Genomic DNA, 22008 nt, shown 5'->3' on the forward strand with positions numbered 1-22008 from the left:
CTCAGATGGGCCGATCTGGAATCTTCCCTTTATGATGTCATAAGGGGAAAGGTTACCTCCCCTTTCTCTGCTTTACCAGCCCATGAGAAAGAGAGAGACATCATGGCTCACAAACGAGCGAAGCATGGTAGTTGGTCAAGGCCACACCCCCACCCTCCACCTTGCCCCCCCCCCTCTCTCCGCCTCAATAGCATTTAAAGCTACAGACACAGAAATGGCACATCCTAAGGAAAGCTCATTGTGGGACTGGCTCTAGTGGCTGGAATTCTACACCAAGGCTGAATTTCAGGGTTAGAGACTTCAGATACAGTATTAGGGGACCACTAAGGTCTATATAAAAGAGACTTCAGATACAGTATTAGGGGACCACTAAGGTCTATATAAAAGAGACTTCAGATACAGTATTAGGGGACCACTAAGGTCTCTATAAAAGAGACTTCAGATACAGTATTAGGGGACCACTAAGGCCTATATAAAAGAGACTTCAGATACAGTATTAGGGGACCACTAAGGCCTATATAAAAGAGACTTCAGATACAGTATTAGGGGACCACTAAGGTCTATATAAAAGAGACTTCAGATACAGTATTAGGGGACCACTAAAGTCTCTATAAAAGAGACTTCAGATACAGTATTAGGGGACCACTAAGGCCTATATAAAACCATCCAAAAAGCAGCATGTCATAGGACCTTTAAAGTAAAAGCACTTGTTGGGTGGAATGGTCTCTTTCAGAGTTATATTACTTTATATATTATAGTATTGGAATATTATTACTGATGTTTTAGCATGTAGCAGCAGCATTTTAATGTTACAGTTGGTGGAGATGGAGCACATTCTGACTAGTTTATAAATGGTTGGATAGTTTAATATGTAGCACAGTATTCATATTTTTTAAATTGATATGTTTTGTTTGTAAAATCTTAAAAAGTAAGATAAAAGTAACTAGAAACTCCAGCTGTCAGACACATGTAGTGAAGTAATAAGTACAAGTTCCCTCTAATATGTAGTGAAGTAGAAGTAGCAGAAAATTGAAATTCTGTGTACCTCACAGTTGTACAATAGTACATGAGTACAGTACTTAAGTAAATTTACTTATTTCCACCACTGATAATGATAGTTACAATACAGTTATAATACTAGTTAAATTTTAATATAATATTAAAATTTTTTTTACTGATCTATCATATAAGATAATATAAACCTTTATTGTCATTGAATAGAGACCCATACAACGAAAATGTGAGTGCCATCCAGTGAAAGTGTGAGTACTGTATATTGTATTTTAGGATTTATTGATTTACAGTATACCAACATGAGAACAGTCATATTTGAGGATAACATGAAAACAGTATGCTGGGCTGTTGCCTAACAATAAGAAAACTGTACACTTGGAGCAGAATCAAAGTATTGCAAGTAGCTCTGATGCTTGTTCAGTGTGGAATAGTGCCGTGGGGGGTTAAATGGACAGTAGCTAATCCAGAATTGGTTGCCAGACAGATAGTGTCAGTCTGAAGCTACTGGAAAGGGGAGGGGCGAGCTGGAGCACTACTGAGGCAACGATGACCGAAGTTAAATCCGAAAACCAACATACTTTACATGTCCCAGCGCCAAACAATCTAATGGTGTCATCTTGAATCTACCCGAGCAAAGATCAAGCATCATCCCTGCGCTATTCTAAAGTCAGTCAAGGAGCAAACCTGGCTGTGGTTGCTTCCCTGAAGAGGACAGAAACTAACTTGCACAGGTAAGCTTTTCTTAACATTCACAGCTGCATGTACCACAGATATTTTTTCAAACAAAATAGAAACAAACTAGCCAACTGCTAAATGTCCCTTAAGCGCTTGTTCAGATAAGCAAACATACAGCCACTACAGGTCAATTATTTCATGAAGCGTGTTAAGTCATTACCACTTATATCATTGAAATTTAATGAAATCTTAGTGTTTTAATAATACTTGTAAAATAAGCTGGGGTGTTGGAACTGTGGCATGTTATGTTTGTGTGATGATGAGTGGAAAAGGTGTGCTGAAGGGGCCATTGACCGGCTTCGGGTTGAGGTAGGTGGGAACAGATCTCGACGGGAAAACAGCTCGATATAACACCTGTTTCATTTACTAGTACAATTTGAGAGTGATATTATGAAATATTAGAATTTACACTTGGGAAACTGGATTTATTATAAGTACAGTATGTGTTAAAGACCATAGTGCCAGACTTTAACCCTTAGCGCTCACAGAGCAAGGTATTGAACCTGTTTGTGCCGCTCTAAATACCATTTTACATGTGCAATGGAGCAAGAATGCAATTAAGGCAGACTGTGATGATAAGAAACAGGACAGGAGTATGGACATGGAGATAAGATTAAAAAAAATGCGAAATTCTACCAAACACATGAAACAGGGATAAGAACATGTATAAAAGCACAAGCTAAAATGATGCTGCCTCTGTGCAATTTTCAGAATTGATTTGGGTACCATATTGGCTTGACCACTTGGAATAATCTTACATTGTTTTTGAAGAATAAACTCAAAGAAATCATCCTTTTATGAACGTTTCAAAATAAAGAAAATGCTGAGCTGTTGTCTCTCCACATTGTTGGATCTTTGGTGGTAATGGTTGCAGTTCCTGCCACTGAATCAATAATCAATAATAATGCTTTGACCATTGATTGTTTGCACAGCAGATTGCCTCTTCAAATCCCTGTGGGTGATTAATGAAAAGAGACATGCTTTTTAGATTAAAGTAAATGATAGTAAAGAAACTTTGCGTTGTATATTTGAAAATTTAAATATGTAATTTCATTATGACGCTAAGATAAAATGAACAAGCCAGAAAATAGAAGATAAGTAACATTTAATACATTGACATTTTATATAATGTTGCTTGAAATCTGGTTTGATATTGTCTGAATAACAGAACCAAGGGAGCTGGTGTTCTCACTAGTGTGACTGCATCTTTACTTCACCTGTGAGGGAATTGCAGTCAGACGCTGATGCAGCCTTCAGCAAAAACTTGCATGCTGGCCGGCCTGTAAATAGTACTATAGTACAATGAATGGAAACTAAATTTCAACCATTTGCTTTATTAACCATGAACATGTAGAAAGACAATCAGTGTCATTACTATGTATACCCATGTCCTCTAACCTTAACCTCAGTTTCACATGGAGCTGCAAATGTTAAAATGTAGCACAACTGTACTGGGACTCTATGAATTATTGATGTAAAGACACTGTACTTGACTTGGAACCTTTCTGTACCACTGCTTAGAGCAAAAATAAGTGCTTTTTTTCTTGAAATAATTTTGGTAAATGAAGTTTCTCTGCTGCTAAATAAAATAGAGTTGATGAAATTCTCAAGCACGAGCAGACGAGCCGTTTCTTCTTCCCCTGGGGCTTAAAAAGGCGCGTGGTCTTATGACCATCAGTCCGTGCACATCTTTCCTCCTGAAAGGCACGTAGTGCTTGTGACAGGAATGCAAAGTAGAGAGGCCGGGGTTCTTGAATACAGCCTTACAGCGATGTGTCTAGTTAATGATCCACCTAACAACGTCTGTTCAGAATGAAGACAAGGCTCAGAGTTTGAAACATTTGGTTGGTTGTTGTTTGGAGACTGATGAAGATGAGCCGCGGAAAAAAATACTCAATTTTAGTTCATACATTTGGTGCATTAACTTGTTACAACCACTTCTCCTGAGTAAAAGAACATGACTCATAATGGGAGAAGAACAGATGGGATCTTAGCTTAACCAGAGTACACACGACCAGACAGATATAAATATTACTTGTGCAGGAAGTCACAATGAAAATAGTTGTACTACTATACTGAGCACTAGCAACACAGCTCTCTGTTTGATTATGTAAACATTTCCTCTCAGTGTTTGTGGTGAATCAGAGGAAGCTTTTATCTTTATGACCATTTTTATCATCATTTGGCTCAACCAAGATGATATTTTTCACCTCAGATCTGTTAGGAACATAATAAAGCAGACAGATATTGATTTTCACTTTCATCAGTACAAATAATGCACACTCCCACATAGCACCATTGCCACAGAACAATATTTTTGCTGTGACGGGCAACATCATTTTATAGCGTTGCAGACAGAGTAAGAGTTAAAGAGTGTGTGTGAATAGGTGTATGAGAGGCAAATTGTTAAGTGTCCATTTACCATGAAAAAAAGCTACTGGAGTGGACTCTGAGAGTGGGATCAATATTCCCGTCTAACTCGCAGCAAAAAAGAAAATAATGGTTTCCTTTGGGATTTTTTTATTCAAACAATTTTCAGGGTCAAGAATACATTTTGTACGCTGTGGTTTCAGCTATATTTGTGCTGTAGGGAATCATTTCTTAATGATTGAATGACGTTCTCTACTCTCTTCAGGTATCAGTGGCTGGTGTCAAGGATGCTTTTGTGCCGACATCAGAGTTGGAGGTAACCCCGCGTTGTCTGTGCTGTAGCCCCTCGTGCACCCCGGAGTGGAGATGGACCACTGGACCACAAAGTGGGGGACATGTGTCTGTGTCCAGACTCTGCTGGCCTTTGCCTTGGCCAACTGTCCCTCACTTGCCCCCAGCCCTGTCAACTTCTCTGTTGTTTACACCATGCCCTTCTTCCAGGCCCGAGGCCCCATTCAGAACATAGTCAACAACTCGCTTTACCAGGAGGTGTATGTTGCTTCTCAGAATGTGATCGAAGCTGTCAACAGAAGCTTGGAGAAGGTGTGGGAGCTCCGCACTGGGCCGGTGGGAAGCCCAGAGTGTCAGATATGCGATTTGTGCGACATTAACAAGGATCCTGACTTCCTGGAGGACACAAACAATCAGATCTTGCTATTGGATACCCTCTTCATGTATTTATACTCTTGTGGAAGTTCTCAGTATGGTGTATGCTATTTCCACCAACTTAACTCAAATGGAGAGTCGCCCTCCCTTTCTAAGTGTTTGTTCAGAAAGGCTTCAAACTCTGCTGCCTACTGTCCTGACTGTGTGGCTAGCCCTCTTGGTACCAAAGTCACCATGGTCGAAGAGGGTCAGACTGTCTACTTCTTTGTTGCCTCCACAGTCAATGACAGTGTGACCCAGCGTTACGGAAGGAAGTCCATATCAGTGCGTCGACCACTGGCCACAGAAGATGGTTTCTACAGTGACGTGCGTGGCCTGACTGTCCTTCCAGGCTTGCGGAGGACATACCATATTGAATATGTCTACAGCTTTTTCACTCAGGAGTTTGTCTACTTCCTCTCAGTTCAGAGAGAGAGCCCCGATCAGGACTCATCTCCGTTTCAGACTCGCTTGGGCCGTCTCCCACGGAACGAATGGGAGATGAAGAGGTATCGTGAGGTGATTCTGGAGTGTCGCTTTGAACCAAAACGTCGGAGGAGGAACGTAGCCAGTGAGCCCTATAAGGATGTGGTGTACAATGTGGTTCAGGCAGCCCATTTTGGCAAGGCAGGCAGGGAGCTGGCAGAGGAGTTAGGGGCGGAGGAGGAGGATGACATCCTGTATGGGGTTTTTGCTGTTACTGATGACGACGGGGTCACGGAGGACGACTCGGCCCTGTGCGCTTTCCCAATGGACAACGTGAACAAAGCAATCGTAGATGGGGTGGATGACTGCTGCGAGTCTGGACCAGAGCAGCTCTCCAGAGGGCTTTGCCATTTCCAGCCCTGTGAGAGCTGTCCTCATGAGGTGAGCCCATCAGTCCACTAACACAACAATTCCAGGTGATTAATATGATCTCAGAGTTCCTGTTTTATTTTCTTCAAGATACTGTTTTAAAGAGACAGACAGGTGAAGAACAAAGGTAAATTCAGTATGTAGAGTAGGGCTGCACGATATAAGGAAAATATGCGATAACATTATTGAATATCGCGATAACGATATTACTTGCGATAAATAAACATATTACAATGTACTCAGTTCTGCTTGTAGTATTCTAATAAAATACAACAAATTGCTTGTTGAATTTAAAACAAATGAAAAGGAAATAATTTCTAACATTCTTTTATTGAACAAATTGAACATTGAATATAAAAGGCAGAATATGTTACATTTTAAAGTGCCGTTTTCTACTGATATTTAATTTTAACTAACACAAAAAACCTATGAGTGTCTATCGCGATATGTCGCAGCCTTTTGCGATGTGTATATTGCGGCAGCTGATATTGCGATGATGATAAAAAAAAACAATATATTGTGCAGCCCTAATGTGGAGTCTACTGGACAATTTAAGGGAGGTGAATCCCTGGTGTATTTTTTTTTTTTGAGGTTGCCAAACTACCTGCAGAGACAGACTGAAAAAAAATCAAGATATAAAGTGTTCTGATCTTGTCATCTAACTCTTGGCAAGAAAGCAAAACACGTATTTCCCCAAAAGTGGAACTATGCAACCAGAACCACTTGCATCAGCATTCAGTGAGCATTCACTGTTAAATCCAAGAAAACATGAATACAAATTGCTTTTTGGATGGAAAAATAAGCATGGAAAAAGTCAGCCTGCACGCGATGGAATGGGGGCCAGGTGGGAGTCAGGGTGGTTGGCGGTATGACTTGTTTTCTGTATCAGTTGAGAGAGTTTCTCAGGTCAGGAAGATGGTATATTTAAAACTAAACGTATGCCAAAGTGTGCATTTGGATAGATATTTTTAATCTTATATTATATCTTATATTATAACAGCATTTGTTTCTTGTGTTAATTATCTTGGGAAAGCTGCTTTTTATTTCCAGATCCCATAGATATTTTTCCATTATGTTATGTTTTATGTTTTTTTTTAATTTTTAATTCTGTGGCGGCTGTAAATTATTGTCAGTTTGGTTTGAAAATGAAGTAACATTTCTAGAACAGAGCTGCTGTTATTGCAGTTGCAGCCATGATTTCATAGTTTGGATGTTAAGTCTTTGAACTTGTTGGTTTTGATTTGTTAGATTCACAGTGGACGGAAATTTGGAAGAGGTTTAAATAAACAGTTTTATGGAGTTAGTTGTAATGTTCTCTTTTGTTTATTCGTTCTTCTATTTGTCTTCAGAGGAACACTTTCTACTTGACCAGTGAACCTTTCTCTTGAGGCTTTTTCTGTTTTGCTGATTTTGGCTGCTTGTCTGAATGTTGAGTAAAACCTGCCAGTGGGATTGTCCAACAATCTGAAATCCTGGTTCTTCCATTTCTCAGCAAATCCAAACATCTTTTGTGCCAACAAAGTCATCCGTGCCTTACAAATGCTGTGCTTTTCTGCTTTTTAGTACGTCATCAACTTATTAAGATATTGAAGGATCATTAGATTGAATAATGTTTTGTAATATCAGTATGCAATTCTGATGATCACAGCCCACTTTTGACCTTTTGGCTCTCATTGAAATATGAAAACGTGTTTTAGTTTGGCACAGTATATGTTAATATACCATATTTTCTAATAATGTTCTTGTTTACACTTTTTCCTCAATGTCATTTTAAGTGTGTTAGTCCTTGGACGTATCTCAACCTTTGCAGTATGTGTCCTTAAGCTTCAGTGGTATTTGAGGTTTAGGGTTCAGGAAACTGACTTATAAACAAGTTTATGCTCATCTAGGGTCGGGCGAATGACTTCAGTCAATAGCAATGTTGTTTGTGTTTTTCTCTAGTCTTACTTCATGAGACACGAGATAGACGATGCCTGTCTTCCAATTTTTTTTTTCATCCATTTAATTAGAAAAAAATGCTTATTTTCCAGTTTCCTGTTTTCCCTTTTATATACCTTGAAAACAATTAAAAGTGTAATTCCTTTGTTTTTATATCTTGACCTCAAGATATTAGCCAGTGTTTAAATGAAGACTCTGTTTAATTAAACAGTGATCCACTCTGCTCTGTGTTTACAGCGACAAGGCAATCCTTCTGTCAGTATTGCAGCAAATAATTATTTATCATGGCCTCTTACATTATAAAAATGATCATATTATTATGACAGATTAACCTTGTGCTTCTGGTGTGCCAGGGACTTTGTTTCTCATGATTACGCTGGTGACCAGAGCAGCTCATAGCACGTCCTTACAAGCAAACAGCTGGGCCTGTTTTACTACATATGTACATTTTTAAAGGATAACATTTTATTGTCTCAGAATGTGGAACTTTTTAGAGCACATGAATACACACTCTGAGCTGTCAAGCTAATTTGGACGAAACAATTACAACTCAAGGTCCAATTAGACTCCTGGCTTGTTCCTACAGATCCATCTCCATGACAACTGAGCATGTGTGATGCGGTTGAAAGCTTTGGAAAAAGGGGCATTGCTTTGGGATGGTTGTCTATGACTTGACCTTGAGTTTGGATAGTTTTGTACTATATTATACTTCAAGGTCAAAAATAAACTTTCATGCTTCATATAAATTATGTTTTTGACCTTAAACATGACTAAATCTTAAATACACTAAAGCCATTACTGGAGATCAGACTCCTCACTCTTCTTTTTGCCTTTCTGTATCTAAAGGCCTAGCTGCCTGTTGTAGACACTGCTTTCAACCTAGTTCAAACATGTCTAATAATACTAGGGCTGCAGCTAACGATTATTTTCATTGTCAATTAATCTGTTAATTATTTTCTTGATTAATTGCTCAGTTGTTTAGTCTATAAAATGTCAGAAAATGGTAAAAATGTTTCATTTATTGTCCACAACTCAAAGATATTCAGTTTACTGTCATACTGGAGTAAAGAAACCAGAAAATGTTCACATTTAAGAAGCTGGAATCAGAGAATTTGTAAAATACAAAAATGACTCAAACCGATGAAAAATGACTCAAACCGATGAATTAAAATAGTCTGCGATTAATTTAATAGTTAACTAATTGACTAATCGAATATACTTTGCAGCTCTAAACAATACTATTGTAGTTAATGTTGAGGATGTTGTCATCCCTATTGTCTCATTTTGATGTCCTCTGCTGCCTGTGGTCTTTGTACTAGAGCATGGAGAACAACGCTACATGCAGAGATCATCCTACTATGGTGTCAAAGCCCTACTACAGAGTGGACCTCTTCAATAGGCAGATGACAGATGTTCTGCTCACAGCTTTGCTGGTCACAACTATAGAGAACAAGACCGTAGCCCATATTGGCACCTCTACCGGACGCCTGCTGCAGGTATACAGCATGATTTCAATCAGCTATTTTTGGTATTTATCTTCATTATCACCATTGTATATGATCCATTACTAATAATCCTATTTTGTGTCTGTATTGGCAGCTTGTATTGACAAGATCCAGCCCTATTATCTTTGCCAATTACTCTTTGGTAGAGAATCAGAGGGTCTCGTCCATTGCCGCTGTTTACTCATCAGAGTATCTTCTCTTTGTGGTTGGAGACAAGGTAAGAGTGCAGTCACATGAAATACGAGTAAATATAAACATGTGCAATGGCTATGTGGATATTACTGTCATCTGATGGCAGGAGGCTCTTGGGGTCAACTTTCCTCCCACAGACCAAAGACATGCAGCTCAGGTTACATTTCAATTACAAATGAGTTGGGACTGATTGTCTGTCAGTGACGCTATGATGCTCTGGAGACCTGTCCAGGGTGTTTTTTTATACCTTCTGCCCAGTGCATGCTGGAATAGGTGCGACCCCTGTGACCCTGAGAATGAATAAGGGGCTAAAGCAAATCGATAAGCTTGATATGCCGTTTGGAACAGGGTGGATATGAGAAGCTGGCACTGGATCAGTAATCCATAGAGCTTGTGGTATGTGGGACGTTAGGACTATTACTTTATGTTATTTGGATTGATTTATTGGACTTATTGGACATTTCTGCACCAGGAGCTGTCTATGTGACCATTTGACCTGTCTTGTGCTGAATAAGGCCTGTCAGAAAAATTACAGTCAATGATTTGATGAATCAAATCTCTTTACCTCATGCAGCATGGAGAGAAGACCTGAACATGGGGTTCTCTCTAGACATTCAGAGTGCCTTGCCTTATATATCATCAAGTAAACAAAGAACAACAGTTGCACACTCAGAGAGCAAAGACCTCTGCTAAGTCGGATCTTACAATGTTAATGCAGTGTGAATTTTCCCAGTCAGTAACTAATTTTTCCGATTATTCCGACACCACATGAATGCAGCACAAACGCCCTAACTTGCAATGTGAACAAAAGTGAAAAATATGTGTATCTGCTCCGTCCCACGCTCTTCCTTGGCCCCTGCTACACCCTTCCACCAAGTTTCTTGATATTCTGGCCTGTAGTTTTTCCATGATCCTGCTGAAACCAACTTATAGCTGGTTGTTTATAACAAACAGACAAACCAAACCGAAAACATAACCTCCTTGGCGGAAGTAATTAAGTAGCACAAGGCCATAAGATTGAATATGTGACCTTTAAAATTGTTTTCTCTGTTTCAGATGATCCAGGTGCCCCAGAGAGGGCCAGGCTGTCAACACTTCCTGACTTGTGCCATGTGTCTCACAGCCCCTAAGTTCATGGGCTGTGGCTGGTGCTCTGGAGTGTGCTCCTGGGAGAGCGAGTGTAACAGACGCTGGAGGAACGAGTCCTGCCCACCAGGGATCACTGGGGTGAGGTTTGTTCTGTATTCCAGAATACAAACATTTCTATGAGCAACTAATAAAAACATTTCATTTCAAGGTGGCACTATATATTTTGCTTTATTGACGCAGTTCTTTCCACGGACTGCTCCTCCTGATGGTCAAACAGAGCTAACGGTGTGTGGGTGGGAGTTCCAGTCCCCCTTAAGACCTGCCATCACCTCCAGAACCCACCAGGTCCGACTGGGGCAGACTGCTTGCACTGTTCTTCCAGTCAAAAGCAACAACACACAGTGAGTATCCATACAGGCAGTGATCTGGCTCCAAGTACAGTCTGTTATAGTAATGTTGTGGAAAATATATCCTTAGGAATTTCTTGTAAAAATAAAATAAAAAGCTTGTCATTTCTTTCCCGGAAACTTTTCGAGAAAGTGAGAAAACAGAGCATGACTTTGCTGGTCTATAATGGCTACTCCTTGATATCAAACTTTACAATGTCTGACTGTTGAACATCATTACAACATAATGAGTCTAAACTTTGAGGGACTGACACCAAATTTTGACATGTGCGCTATTATACTTTGTTACTGATGTATTGAATATGAAAATGATAAACAAGGCCACATAACCAATATGTGTAACATGTCTACAGCCACACTATGGGCTCTGTGAGGTTGTACTGATACGCTAACGCCAGCATGCTAACATTCTTACAATAACAATGCTAACATGCTGATGTTTATCAGGTCATTTTTACCATGTTCACCATCTTGTGTTAGCATACTAACATTTGCAACACAAAGTACAGCTGAGGCTGATGGGAATGTCATTCTTCTTTAATGGATTCACCAACAAACTAATTCTATAAAGACATTCCTAACTGGCAGTGCATTGATTTAACTTGAAAGCTGTATTTTAGCAGCAAAGCTAACGTGTTAAAACAACACAAACTTTTGTCTTCGCTGACGTACTGAGTGTGTGTTGTGGTGCTGCTCTTCAGCTTCGTGTGTAAGATTCGCTCTGGGGCCACTGAGCTGTCCAAACCAGTTAACATTACAGTGGAGGTGCATGAGGGCAAGGTGGAGGGACGCTACTCTATTGACGGAAAAGCAGAAATGCCAGGATTCACATTTGTGGTAATCTTTGCTGTTATCATCTACGGATATCCTCATTACAACATACAAGCTATAAACAATTTTACTAAGCTATTTAATCTGGGGAACCACTTTTCAAACATGTTTCTTTACCATAATACTTTGATAAACTGTCCCCTCAGATTCCCAACATCACAGAAATCCAGCCCAACTATGGGCCACGTGTTGGGGGAACATTCATCACAGTGACTGGTCCTCACTTGGATGCTGGGAAGACCAGGAAAGTCACTCTCAATGACATGCCCTGTCCTATACAGAGGTCTGGAAATACATCTCTCCCTATCTCTTTTCACCACACTAACCTCTAATTAATTATAGTTTGCGAAACTACAGGCTAACTCCTAGACAGGTCTTGGCTTGACTGACTCAGAACTGACCTATTTTCTACTGGAGATATTATCTTTTTAAATATGAATAATGTATGAATAATGCTTTTTGATCTACAACAGTTGACCTGTTACGGCACGCCATTTACATATCTCTGTCTCCCTACAGAGTCACAGAGCCCAAAGGCAATGTGTCCTCCATCATCTGTCTCTCCCAGCCCATATCAGAGGTGAGGGACGTTCCTCTGAGTGTTTTCATCGACAAGTCTCCAGTCCTCACCACAAAGGTGTTTTACTACAAAGAAAACCCAATGATTACAGCTGTCCTGCCTGACTGCAGCTTTGACAGGTAAACCAATGAGACCTTCAACGTTTCTCTTATTTTTCTCATCTTTCTCACTGGATCAATTCAGTTGTAACAGGAAACAATTGTATTTCTCACATTTGTCTGAATTGCAGGGGGTCAAAGATTGTCATTGGGGGGGAGAACCTGGATTCTGTTTACCGCACCATCATCCGCTTTAAACCCAATGAGAGCCATTTGAAACCTGTGACAAGGGTACAGTGTTCATCATTATGTACAGTAGACACATGTACATTCAAAAGCATTTTTCTTTTATTCTGTCTTTTTGATTTCCCTCCAAAGTCATATGCTTACATTTTACTGTGTGGGCCTACCATTAAAGTATGATCACACTGTTTTGTTTCAGGAGTGCATAGGCAAGTCCTTGCCCACGAGGATGGAGTGTATCTCTCCTGTGTTTCCCAGGGATGAGACTGAGGAAGGAGAGCTTTCTTTTGACATGGACGGAGCGTTGGGACTTTGGAACAAAGAGTTCTCTTACCACCCCTACGGCGAGCCCATACCTTTTGAAACCGATGGACATGTGCTGAATTTGTACCCTGGGTTTGATGAAGTGTCACTACATGTAAGAGATAGCTCTAAGGATATTTGGTTGTAAATTAATGACAAATATATGTGGATTTGTAATATGTTTATTATAAATAAGTCATTGTGTCTCATATCTTCATTTGACCTCTCTGTACACAGCATCAAAAGCTGAATCTGGTGAGCTCCTGTATGACCATCATTATGACGGTGGCAGGCGTTGATTGTGATGCCAAAGTCCTGGATAATGAGATTACCTGCAGGATCCCAAAAAACATGACCATCACCAGTGAGGGATTGCCAGTGAAGGTAAGTCCAGGTGGAGGTTTAGATGATGATTAACTGACTGATTTACCTGGATCCAGCATGCAACATGGAGCCCTAGGTCCCACATGTGCCTGTTCAGTGATCACCAACCATTTTTTGTACATTGTGCATGTACCCTGTCAAGCAGCTATCAGATAGGATATGTGAAAATTGTGCCAAAAGAAAAAAAACTCCAAATACTTCTAGTTAAGATAATTAAAATACTGTGGAATATTAAGTCCACATTTTTCATTTTCTATGCACAAACCCGAGAAATTCTGACACTTTAGCATGTCTGCATGCTGACACATAGCTAGGTGGTTTATTATAGCATTCAAAATTGTAAAACCTAAAGGTACAACTAGAGCCTGACCGATTTGGGATTTTTGAGGGAAAATTCACAGATTACTCACATGGCGATATAGTAAATTTATGAGATAAAAAGGCCCCAAACAGCTATAGATGCATTTTGATATAAATAAATAAAATAAATATTGGATATGTTACTATGCTTACTCATTATCCCCTGAAATAATTTTTAGAAGGTCTCTAAAGCACTTAAAAAATATGCAACTAAACTGTATAGTACTGACATACTGTGTACTTCTACTTCAGAGGAAAACATTGTACTACTACATTTATCTGACAGAAAAAGGTTACTGGTTACGTTGCAGATTCAGATTTTACTCACAAAATACAACAATTAAAAAATGATGCATTATTATTCATTAAATTATCCAGCATTGGATTAGAGTTGAAAGCTTAATTTTTAACAGACGTTAATGGTCCTATGACATGCTGCTTTTTGGATGCTTTTATATAGACCTTAGTGGTCCCCTAATACTGTATCTGAAGTCTCTTTCCTGAAATTCAGCCTTGGTGCAGAATTAGAGCCACTAGAGCCAGTCCCACAATGAGCTTTCCTTAGGATGTGCCATTTCTGTGTCTGTAGCTTTAAATGCTATTGAGGAGGAGAGAGGGGGGGGCAAGGTGGAGGGTGGGGGTGTGGCCTTGACCAACTGCCATGCTTCGCTTGTTTGTAAGCCATGATGTCTCTCTCTTTCTCATGGGTGGGCCAAATTCTCTGGGCGGGCAAAGCAGAGAAAGAGGAGGTAACCTTTCCCCTTATGACGTCATAAAGGGAAGATTCCAGATCGGCCCATCTGAGCTTTGATTTTCTTAAAGGCAGAGCAGGATAGCCAGGGCTCGGTTTACACCTATCGCCATTTCTAGCCACTGGGGGACCACAGGCAGGCTGAGGGAACTCATATTAATGTTAAAAAACATCATAAAGTGAAATTTTCATGCCATGGGACCTTTAAGTCAATTTCAGTACATTGTGCTGCTAATTCCTCTCTTTTTTTACTCTTCACTTTAAGTAAACATTTGAATGCAGGGCTACTGTGCGATATTAATAGTTCTACTTCAGAAAAAGTGTTTTGAGTAGCGTCCCGTCCGCCAGGTGAAAATGTCAGCGACGGGTACAGGCCCTTCTTATTATACATCCATGGTACAGGCAGCTGCTGAACCAGACCCACAGTGAGTCTGAGTGAGACGGAGGCAGTTGCCCGGATGAAGAGAGGCTTTGCCCGGTCAGGCTCTGAAATAACATTATCTTCTGCCTTCTGCTTAGAAGTGGTGAATTTACAGCTCACAGCAACGTAATATGATATAGCGTCTGGCTTTCGTTTGTGTCTAGAGTCGGCAAGAAATGTCATTAGCGTCATGCAAGCTATTTCTTTTAAGTTTGAAGATAGATAAATGAGTCTATTTACATCCATACAACAGCGTGCTGCGTGTTACGTCTTTCGTGCATGTGGGTCAGGTAACTGGATAACTGGACAGACTTACAAAAGATTCCTGCCTTTATAGTATGATGATGGTATTCACTGTGTATGATGAACTCTGCTCTTTAGATCTCCATCAACGGGCAGGTCCACAACGTTGGTACGGTGGTGAGGGTCAGCAACCACTACATGGTGGGCGTTGTTCTGGGGATCCTGGCGGCTCTGGTGGCCGGGGCGGTGCTGGCCTTCGTTGTTATGAAACACTTAAGGAAGACGAAGAAAGGTGGGCTCCTCTCTGTTATGTGGACTTTGGTCAGAAATGTTTGTACAACTGCTACCGGCTGTGGGTGAGATATGGGATGAATTACACAAGTCTTTTAACTAGAACATCCCTGGATAGGATGTACAGGTGTTCTTCTTCTGGGGTTGATGATTAAAAAGTGTTGTGAAATGTTTTCAGCCTCCATGGTAGAGACCCGTTTGGCCCACAGTGCTAACCTCTCTGGTACAAATAATGTGGAGCTGTCGCCCATTGGGGACTACAGGAGAGGTGACCCTCTAGCTAAGCACGTATTATACTGCACTGTAATACTGTATAGCTAGAATGCTTCTGACACATATACCTTCATAACTACTTAATAAACCTCTCTCTCTGGACCTTTACTAGTAGTATCCGTAAGTCCTTCTACCCCGCTGGTGGGGTCGATGGTGTTCCCCAGCCTGAGCTTTGCTGCAGGCAGCATAGATCCTACCCTCACTCCCCTCATGCCTTCAGAGAAGATCTCCATCTCCAGTTTTAGGCCAGAGCTGCTTGAGGAGGTGAAGGATGTTCTTATTCCTGCTGAGATGCTTATTGTGCAACACCACCGGATCATAGGGAAGGGTAAGGAACCTCAATGCCTCTATCTCAAACAATAAACATGTTATAGAGCCTGGTGTAAGCTATCTCCTGTTTGAAAGAAACAGCAATAGTCCTGTGTGATTCTCTCTCTACCCCCCCCCCCCCCCTTCCTCCCTGTAGGTCATTTTGGCACTGTTTATCATGGCTACTTCACAGACCACAACAACAGAGAAATCCACTGTGCTGTCAAGTCTTTGAATAGTGAGTAACATCTATATAAACTTAGCACAAAAAATAAGGAAATGTGTGATGGTATATTATTTCTCTGTGGTAACAGTGCTTTTTGGCAATAAATCTTATACCGTTGGAAAGCCTGTTTAGTTCCCTTTCAGTTGATGCCCCATTTGTAAGGAACATGCATTTGTGGGATAAGCAGCAGCGCTGAGTATGTGGGTAGCGCCCATGAAAAATCTTTTCTGCCAATGCCCTTCACCGTCAAGCCCGTTTGCGCTGGTGTAGGCAACACGTTCACAGGAACCTGAACATGTGGAGGAACGTTATGTTAAATGATGAGTCCAGATTCTGCCTACGGCAGTTGGATCGTAGGGTCAAAGTGTGGAGAAGACGCGGAGAACGCTATGCTGATTGCTGCACCGATAGAGTAACACCTTTTGGTGGAGGCAGTGTGATGGTGTGGGGCGGCATCTCCCTCACTGGAAAAACGAGGCTTATCATCATTGGAGGCAATCTCAATGCAGAGAGATATAGAGATGAGATTCTGCAACCAGTGCAATCCCATATCTCCACAGTCTGGGACCAAACTCTATCCTCCAAGATGACAACGCTCGCCCCCACAGGGCGGGGTTTATCAGAGACTACCTCCAGAATGTGGGAGTGGAGAGGATGGAACGGCCTGCCAGCAGTCCTGACCTCAACCCCATTGAGCACTTGTGGGATCAGCTTGGGCGTGCTGTTCGTGCCAGAGTGACCAACACAACCACGTTGGCTGACTTGTGACAAATGCTGGTTGAAGAATGGGATGCCATCCCACAGCAGTGTGTGACCAGGCTGGTGACCAGCATGAGGAGGAGGTGCCAGGCTGTTGTGGCTGTGTATGGTTCTTCCACACGCTACTGAGGCTCCTGTTTGTGAAATGAATAAATTGTTAAATTGCCAATATGTCTTGTTTCATCAAACTTCAATCATCCAATCCACCAAACACCAAACGAGTCAATGGCAGAATAAGCTGTTTGGCATTGGCAGAGAAGATTTGGCAAATTTTTCATGGGCGCAACCCACATACTCAGCGCTGCTGCTCATCCCACAAATGCATGTTCCATACAAATGGGGCACCTTTTGAAAGGGAACTAAACAGGCTTTCCAAAGGTATAAGATTCATTGCCAAAAAGCATTGTTACCACAGAGAAATAATCTACCAGTTTATATCTATATATCTTTAAAAGCAGCTTCTCAAAATTGTGATTTAAGTGTCTTTCTTCCATTACATTTGAGTCCATAATGTGTGTGTGTGTGTGTGTGTGTGTGTGTCATCAGGGATAACAGATGTCGAGGAGGTGGAGCAGTTTCTAAAGGAAGGTATCATAATGAAGGGTTTCCACCACAGTAATGTGCTGTCTCTGTTGGGCATCCTCCTGCCACAGGAAGGGCTCCCTCTAGTGGTGCTACCATACATGAAACATGGGGATCTGCGGCACTTCATACGCTGCGAGAAGAGGGTGTGACAGCTACATTAAACCAGTGCAAATTAATCATCTGATTTTTGTGCAACCATCTGTTTACTGAATAGTGAACTATGTACATTTCCAACTGTTTAAAATCAGTGTTTTTGTCATGGGTTTGTGGGATGTGTTTAGAACCCCACCGTAAAGGATCTGATTGGCTTCGGACTGCAGGTTGCCAGGGGGATGGAGTATTTGGCTCAGAAAAAGTTTGTGCACAGAGATCTCGCAGGACGCAACTGCATGTGAGTCAGCAATTTATTCACTGCCATGAGGCCTGAATTTCTCTTTGATGTAGTGTACATCAGTGTTTCATGGTACACATTCGGTTGAGCTTACTACATCACAGTAATCAGTTATAATGTTTTGCAACAAAAATGTGATCTTACTTTTTCTGTCTTTAGGCTGGACGAGTCGTATACAGTCAAAGTGGCAGACTTTGGCATGGCCAGAGATGTATTTGATAAGGAGTATTATAGTGTTCAGGATCACAGGAAGGCTAAGCTGCCTGTCAAGTGGATGGCCATCGAGAGTCTGCAGACACAGAAATTTACCTCCAAGTCCGATGTGGTGAGCAAATGAAGAGCTACTTTAGTATAATCAAGATCTCTGGGGTAGTTGTTAACGTTTTGAGGGACACTTGTCAATGTTTCTAGCAGTGTAAATCAATGTTTAATGCATGATGTGTTTGTCTTGTAGGTAGATTGTGAAAAATAGCAACATCTGACAGAGGAGTACAGTATTTATGTGTCTGGTTCACAACATTTCAACAATGTTTGTTCCCTTTTAATGTCAATTGTCACCATGTAAAAATATGGAAATAGTCAATATCCTATCATCGGCTGTCCTCTACATCAGTGGTTCCCAATCTGGGGGTCTAGGACCCCCCCAAGGGGTTGCAAAGTAAATTTGAGGGGTCATGAAATGATGAACAGGATAGGAAAGCAGAAAAAAATTACATTTAATGTTGCATACATTTATGTTTTTTTGTCTTGTCAACAACTGGATAATTTGACCTCTTGCGCTTTTAAAATTATTTAAATAAAACAAGGGCAAAAAAAAGTTAGTTGAAATGGTCACAAACACTAGACAACAGAAATGATGAAGGGTTGCATGTAGACATGGCTTTGGTTCAAGTGGTCACAAGCCAAGATGTTTGGAAAACACTGCTTTACATAGCATTTTGCATTGATTGCCACTTGTTTAGTTCTTCCGGATTGCTTTACAGCACAATACTATACAATTGTATACAGTACAATAATAGGAAACATTAGTTTCCAGAAATGTATTCCACCATCATAGTTTTCAACTCAACATTGGCCTACCTCCTAAGGACCCATATTGTCCGTGTTCGAGGCTGTGCAGTTTTTCTTGCTTATGTCACAGAGTGATACTAAGCACGGTGGGTTAGACACAAATCACTCCATTAAATGCCTTTAAAGAGGTTTTTTACCTTTTCTTAACAAGGGTGCAAAACACAATACTGATTGGGAGTTCAAGTGTACTAGTACTTGGTGTAACTTTTTCCTCTCTTGATGCAGTGGTCCTTTGGTGTGCTGATGTGGGAGATGCTAACCAGAGGAGCAAGCCCCTACCCAGAGGTGGACCCTTATGACATAACGCATTACTTACTGAAGGGCAGGAGGCTTCCCCAGCCTCAGTACTGCCCTGACCCATTGTAAGTACTGTAGTTGGAGTAATATAATTATGTTGCTCACTGTTGAATAAGTCTAAAGAATAATTGTAAATTAGTTGATGTTTAGTGCTGCTTAGTTGATGCTTAGTTTGCATGCATTAATTGTAAAACTTTACAGAATTAAGGGCCGCTTTTGTATGAATACTAATACTACAATAATAATATACTAACACTGATTTACAACTACACGACGGAAGAACAAAGTCCAAGTAGTAACAACAAGATTTAGAATGGTCACTCAGTAGTGCGAAACCCGTAAATTGTCCACTACTTGCTATTCCAACAGTTAAGCAATGCAGTTTAGGAGTTAATGTGTATGTCTACATAACAACTCAAAGAACACTTCTTCTTTTACAAAACCACATACACAAACAGTGGTCTGACTGTACAAGGAAAAGCCAACATGTTTTTGCTGTTTTAATGATTAATCCCTTGAACTTTAAGCTTTTGCCTACCAACTTAAAGATTGATGGAGAACAAATCAACTATTCATACCCCTTGTCCTGAGGGCTTATGGAAAAGTGTTACCCAAGAACCCATATACAACACCAACATAGTCATTAAAGGGATAGTAAGAAATGTTGGGAAATATCTTTATTTGCTTTCTTGACGAAGGTTAGATGAGATGAGTCTAAAGTAAATATGAAGCTACAGCCAACAGACAGTTAGCTTAGCTTAACATAAAGTCTGTAAACAGGGGGAGACAGCTAGCCTGGCTATGACCAAAGGTAACAAAACCCACCTACCAGATCCTCTATAGCTCACTAGTTAACATGTTATATGTGAAAAAAGTTCTGTGCCAGACTATTTCTTGGCTGGGATCAACTTTCTGGTTGCCTGGTTGCCTGGCCTTCTGGAATTTCAGGAATGTCTAAAATGATGAATAAATGTGAGATTAATTATAGTTCATTTTACTGCTAGCCAATAATATAGTGGACTGAGTTGGCCATTCCCTCCTTGCTCAGACTCAGAATCTGTCGATGTTTTTTCCAGGTATAGCATAATGCTCCAGTGCTGGGACCCTGATCCAGAGTTGAGGCCCAGCTTTGCTACGTTGGTGTCGGCTGTCTTCACCATTCTGTCCGGCCTGGAGGGAGAACATTACATAAGTCTGAATGTCACCTACGTCAACCTGGACCAGCCGCGGCCCTACCCTGCCCTCACAGAGTCTGCTGACGAATACAACTCCACAGATGTTGAAGACTCAGGCTCAGTCTCTTCCTGATCCACTCCTCTTCCTCTCTCAACTTTAAAATGGTATTGGTGCTAACAGCAAGAGCACAAAAAACCTTGGCCAGGTCGCAACAGTGTCTCTTACCACAAAGCATCTGACACAGAGACTGCCTACTGTTTTTGTGCATGAAAGTAGTAGTAAGATGCTTTCGGCTGCCAAAGCACCCCCTCAGGCAGCCATATTGGAGGTCCGTCACTTTTGCAACAATAGCTGAGTGAAGTCTGAGCTTCCAAACTCTGTCCTCTTAAAAGTATTTAATAGACATTTAGTTTATGTGTTATTTTTCTCTGCTAACAGATGTAACTGACGATACATCTAATCAGCTTGTTAGCAAGAGAAAATAAAACAAGTCTTGTTGCTAACACTTGTTAGCCTATCCATTAGAAGCTAATTGGCATTGCAACGGTACGCTAAATTACCCTGCAGGTTAGCTAGTTAGCTAACAATGGTAAAACAAGATTTATACGGATAGTCAGTGATGATGTCTATACTGTTAATATGGATATAAATGTTCTGTAGTGGTCCCATTAATATTTGTTTGTTGTGTACTGAAGTTTATCACATGACATGGTAAAGATATGTTTGAGTCAAATAATTGAGGAATGCTTTTCAATGTAATCATGCTATTTTTAACAAGCTATTGTTCTGGATTACTCATCTAAAGTGTTACTGTGTAATTAATGTTACTTTGTTAAACAAACCTAGGTTGCACCCCATGGCAATTATGAAACAGCCTGAAATGTTGGTCTTGATGAGCTGCAGCATTTATTCATGGACAAACTGAAACCTACAGTTTACACAGCATTTACTACCACCTCACAACTTCACTCTGCTCTCTTCGGTGCACCAAGGTAATATCTCAGCGGGAAAGTGAGAGTGAAACTCAAGTCCCACTGGCATTTTCTTGTGCTCCTTTCAAATGGTTCTATTTTTTTTTTTAAGATTATTTTTTGGGCATTTTAGGCCTTTATTTCCATAGGACAGATGAAGACATGAAATGGGAGAGAAGAGGGGGAATGACAAGCAGCAAAGGGCCGCAGGGCAGAGTCGGACCCGCGGCCACTGCGTCGTAGGAGTAAACCTCTATATATGTGCGCCTGCTCTACCAACTGAGCTAACCCGGCCACTCAAATGGTTCTAATTTAAAGATGTTTTAAAGATATGAAAGCTTTTTTGTTTCTTCATAATGTGTAGGTCTACTCCTTTATGTTATTTGAGTAGTATCTTTTACCGCACACCTTGCTTCCTATTGGCACCCAAGTTAAGCATTGTGCTGTTCACGCAGCACACACTGCGCCACAAAGATCTGGGAAGGCTTTCGATTTTTTACCTGCCCTTCTTCCTGCTGTCCTCTGATTCTTGCATGTTGAAATATCAAAACCTGCCCATGCACTATATTTATTTAGAAATAACATTTTTCACTGCACACACACACACACACACACACACACGCACACACACACGCACACGCACACGCACACACACACACACACACACACACACACACACACACACACACACACAC

The 22008-nt window shown here is 40.8% G+C and overlaps 1 protein-coding gene across 3 annotated transcripts; it reads left to right on the forward strand.

Annotated features, from left to right (window-relative positions):
• Window positions 1-1612: 1612 nt before the first annotated feature.
• Window positions 1613-21477, forward strand: mst1rb (macrophage stimulating 1 receptor b). 3 transcript variants are annotated; one of them, XM_031279687.2, is made up of 21 exons: window positions 1613-1745; window positions 4385-5691; window positions 8937-9113; window positions 9217-9339; window positions 10371-10541; window positions 10644-10804; window positions 11512-11647; window positions 11788-11924; window positions 12161-12340; window positions 12451-12550; window positions 12702-12920; window positions 13043-13189; window positions 15103-15256; window positions 15434-15523; window positions 15644-15856; window positions 15995-16075; window positions 17369-17550; window positions 17689-17798; window positions 17958-18123; window positions 19095-19231; window positions 20243-21477. In XM_031279687.2, exons 2-21 carry the CDS (start codon window positions 4486-4488, stop codon window positions 20472-20474), a joined length of 4122 nt encoding a protein of 1373 aa, XP_031135547.1. In that variant the 5' UTR covers window positions 1613-1745; window positions 4385-4485; the 3' UTR covers window positions 20475-21477. The 3 variants fall into 3 exon arrangements, with proteins under 3 accessions (XP_031135547.1, XP_031135545.1, XP_031135544.1); XM_031279685.2 differs by having other exon boundaries at window positions 15641-15856; window positions 20243-20474; XM_031279684.2 differs by lacking the exon at window positions 1613-1745 and having other exon boundaries at window positions 4486-5691; window positions 15641-15856.
• Window positions 21478-22008: the final 531 nt, after the last annotated feature.

Source organism: Sander lucioperca, chromosome 6, assembly GCF_008315115.2.
Source record: "Sander lucioperca isolate FBNREF2018 chromosome 6, SLUC_FBN_1.2, whole genome shotgun sequence".
NCBI classification, from domain to species: Eukaryota; Metazoa; Chordata; class Actinopteri; order Perciformes; family Percidae; genus Sander; species Sander lucioperca.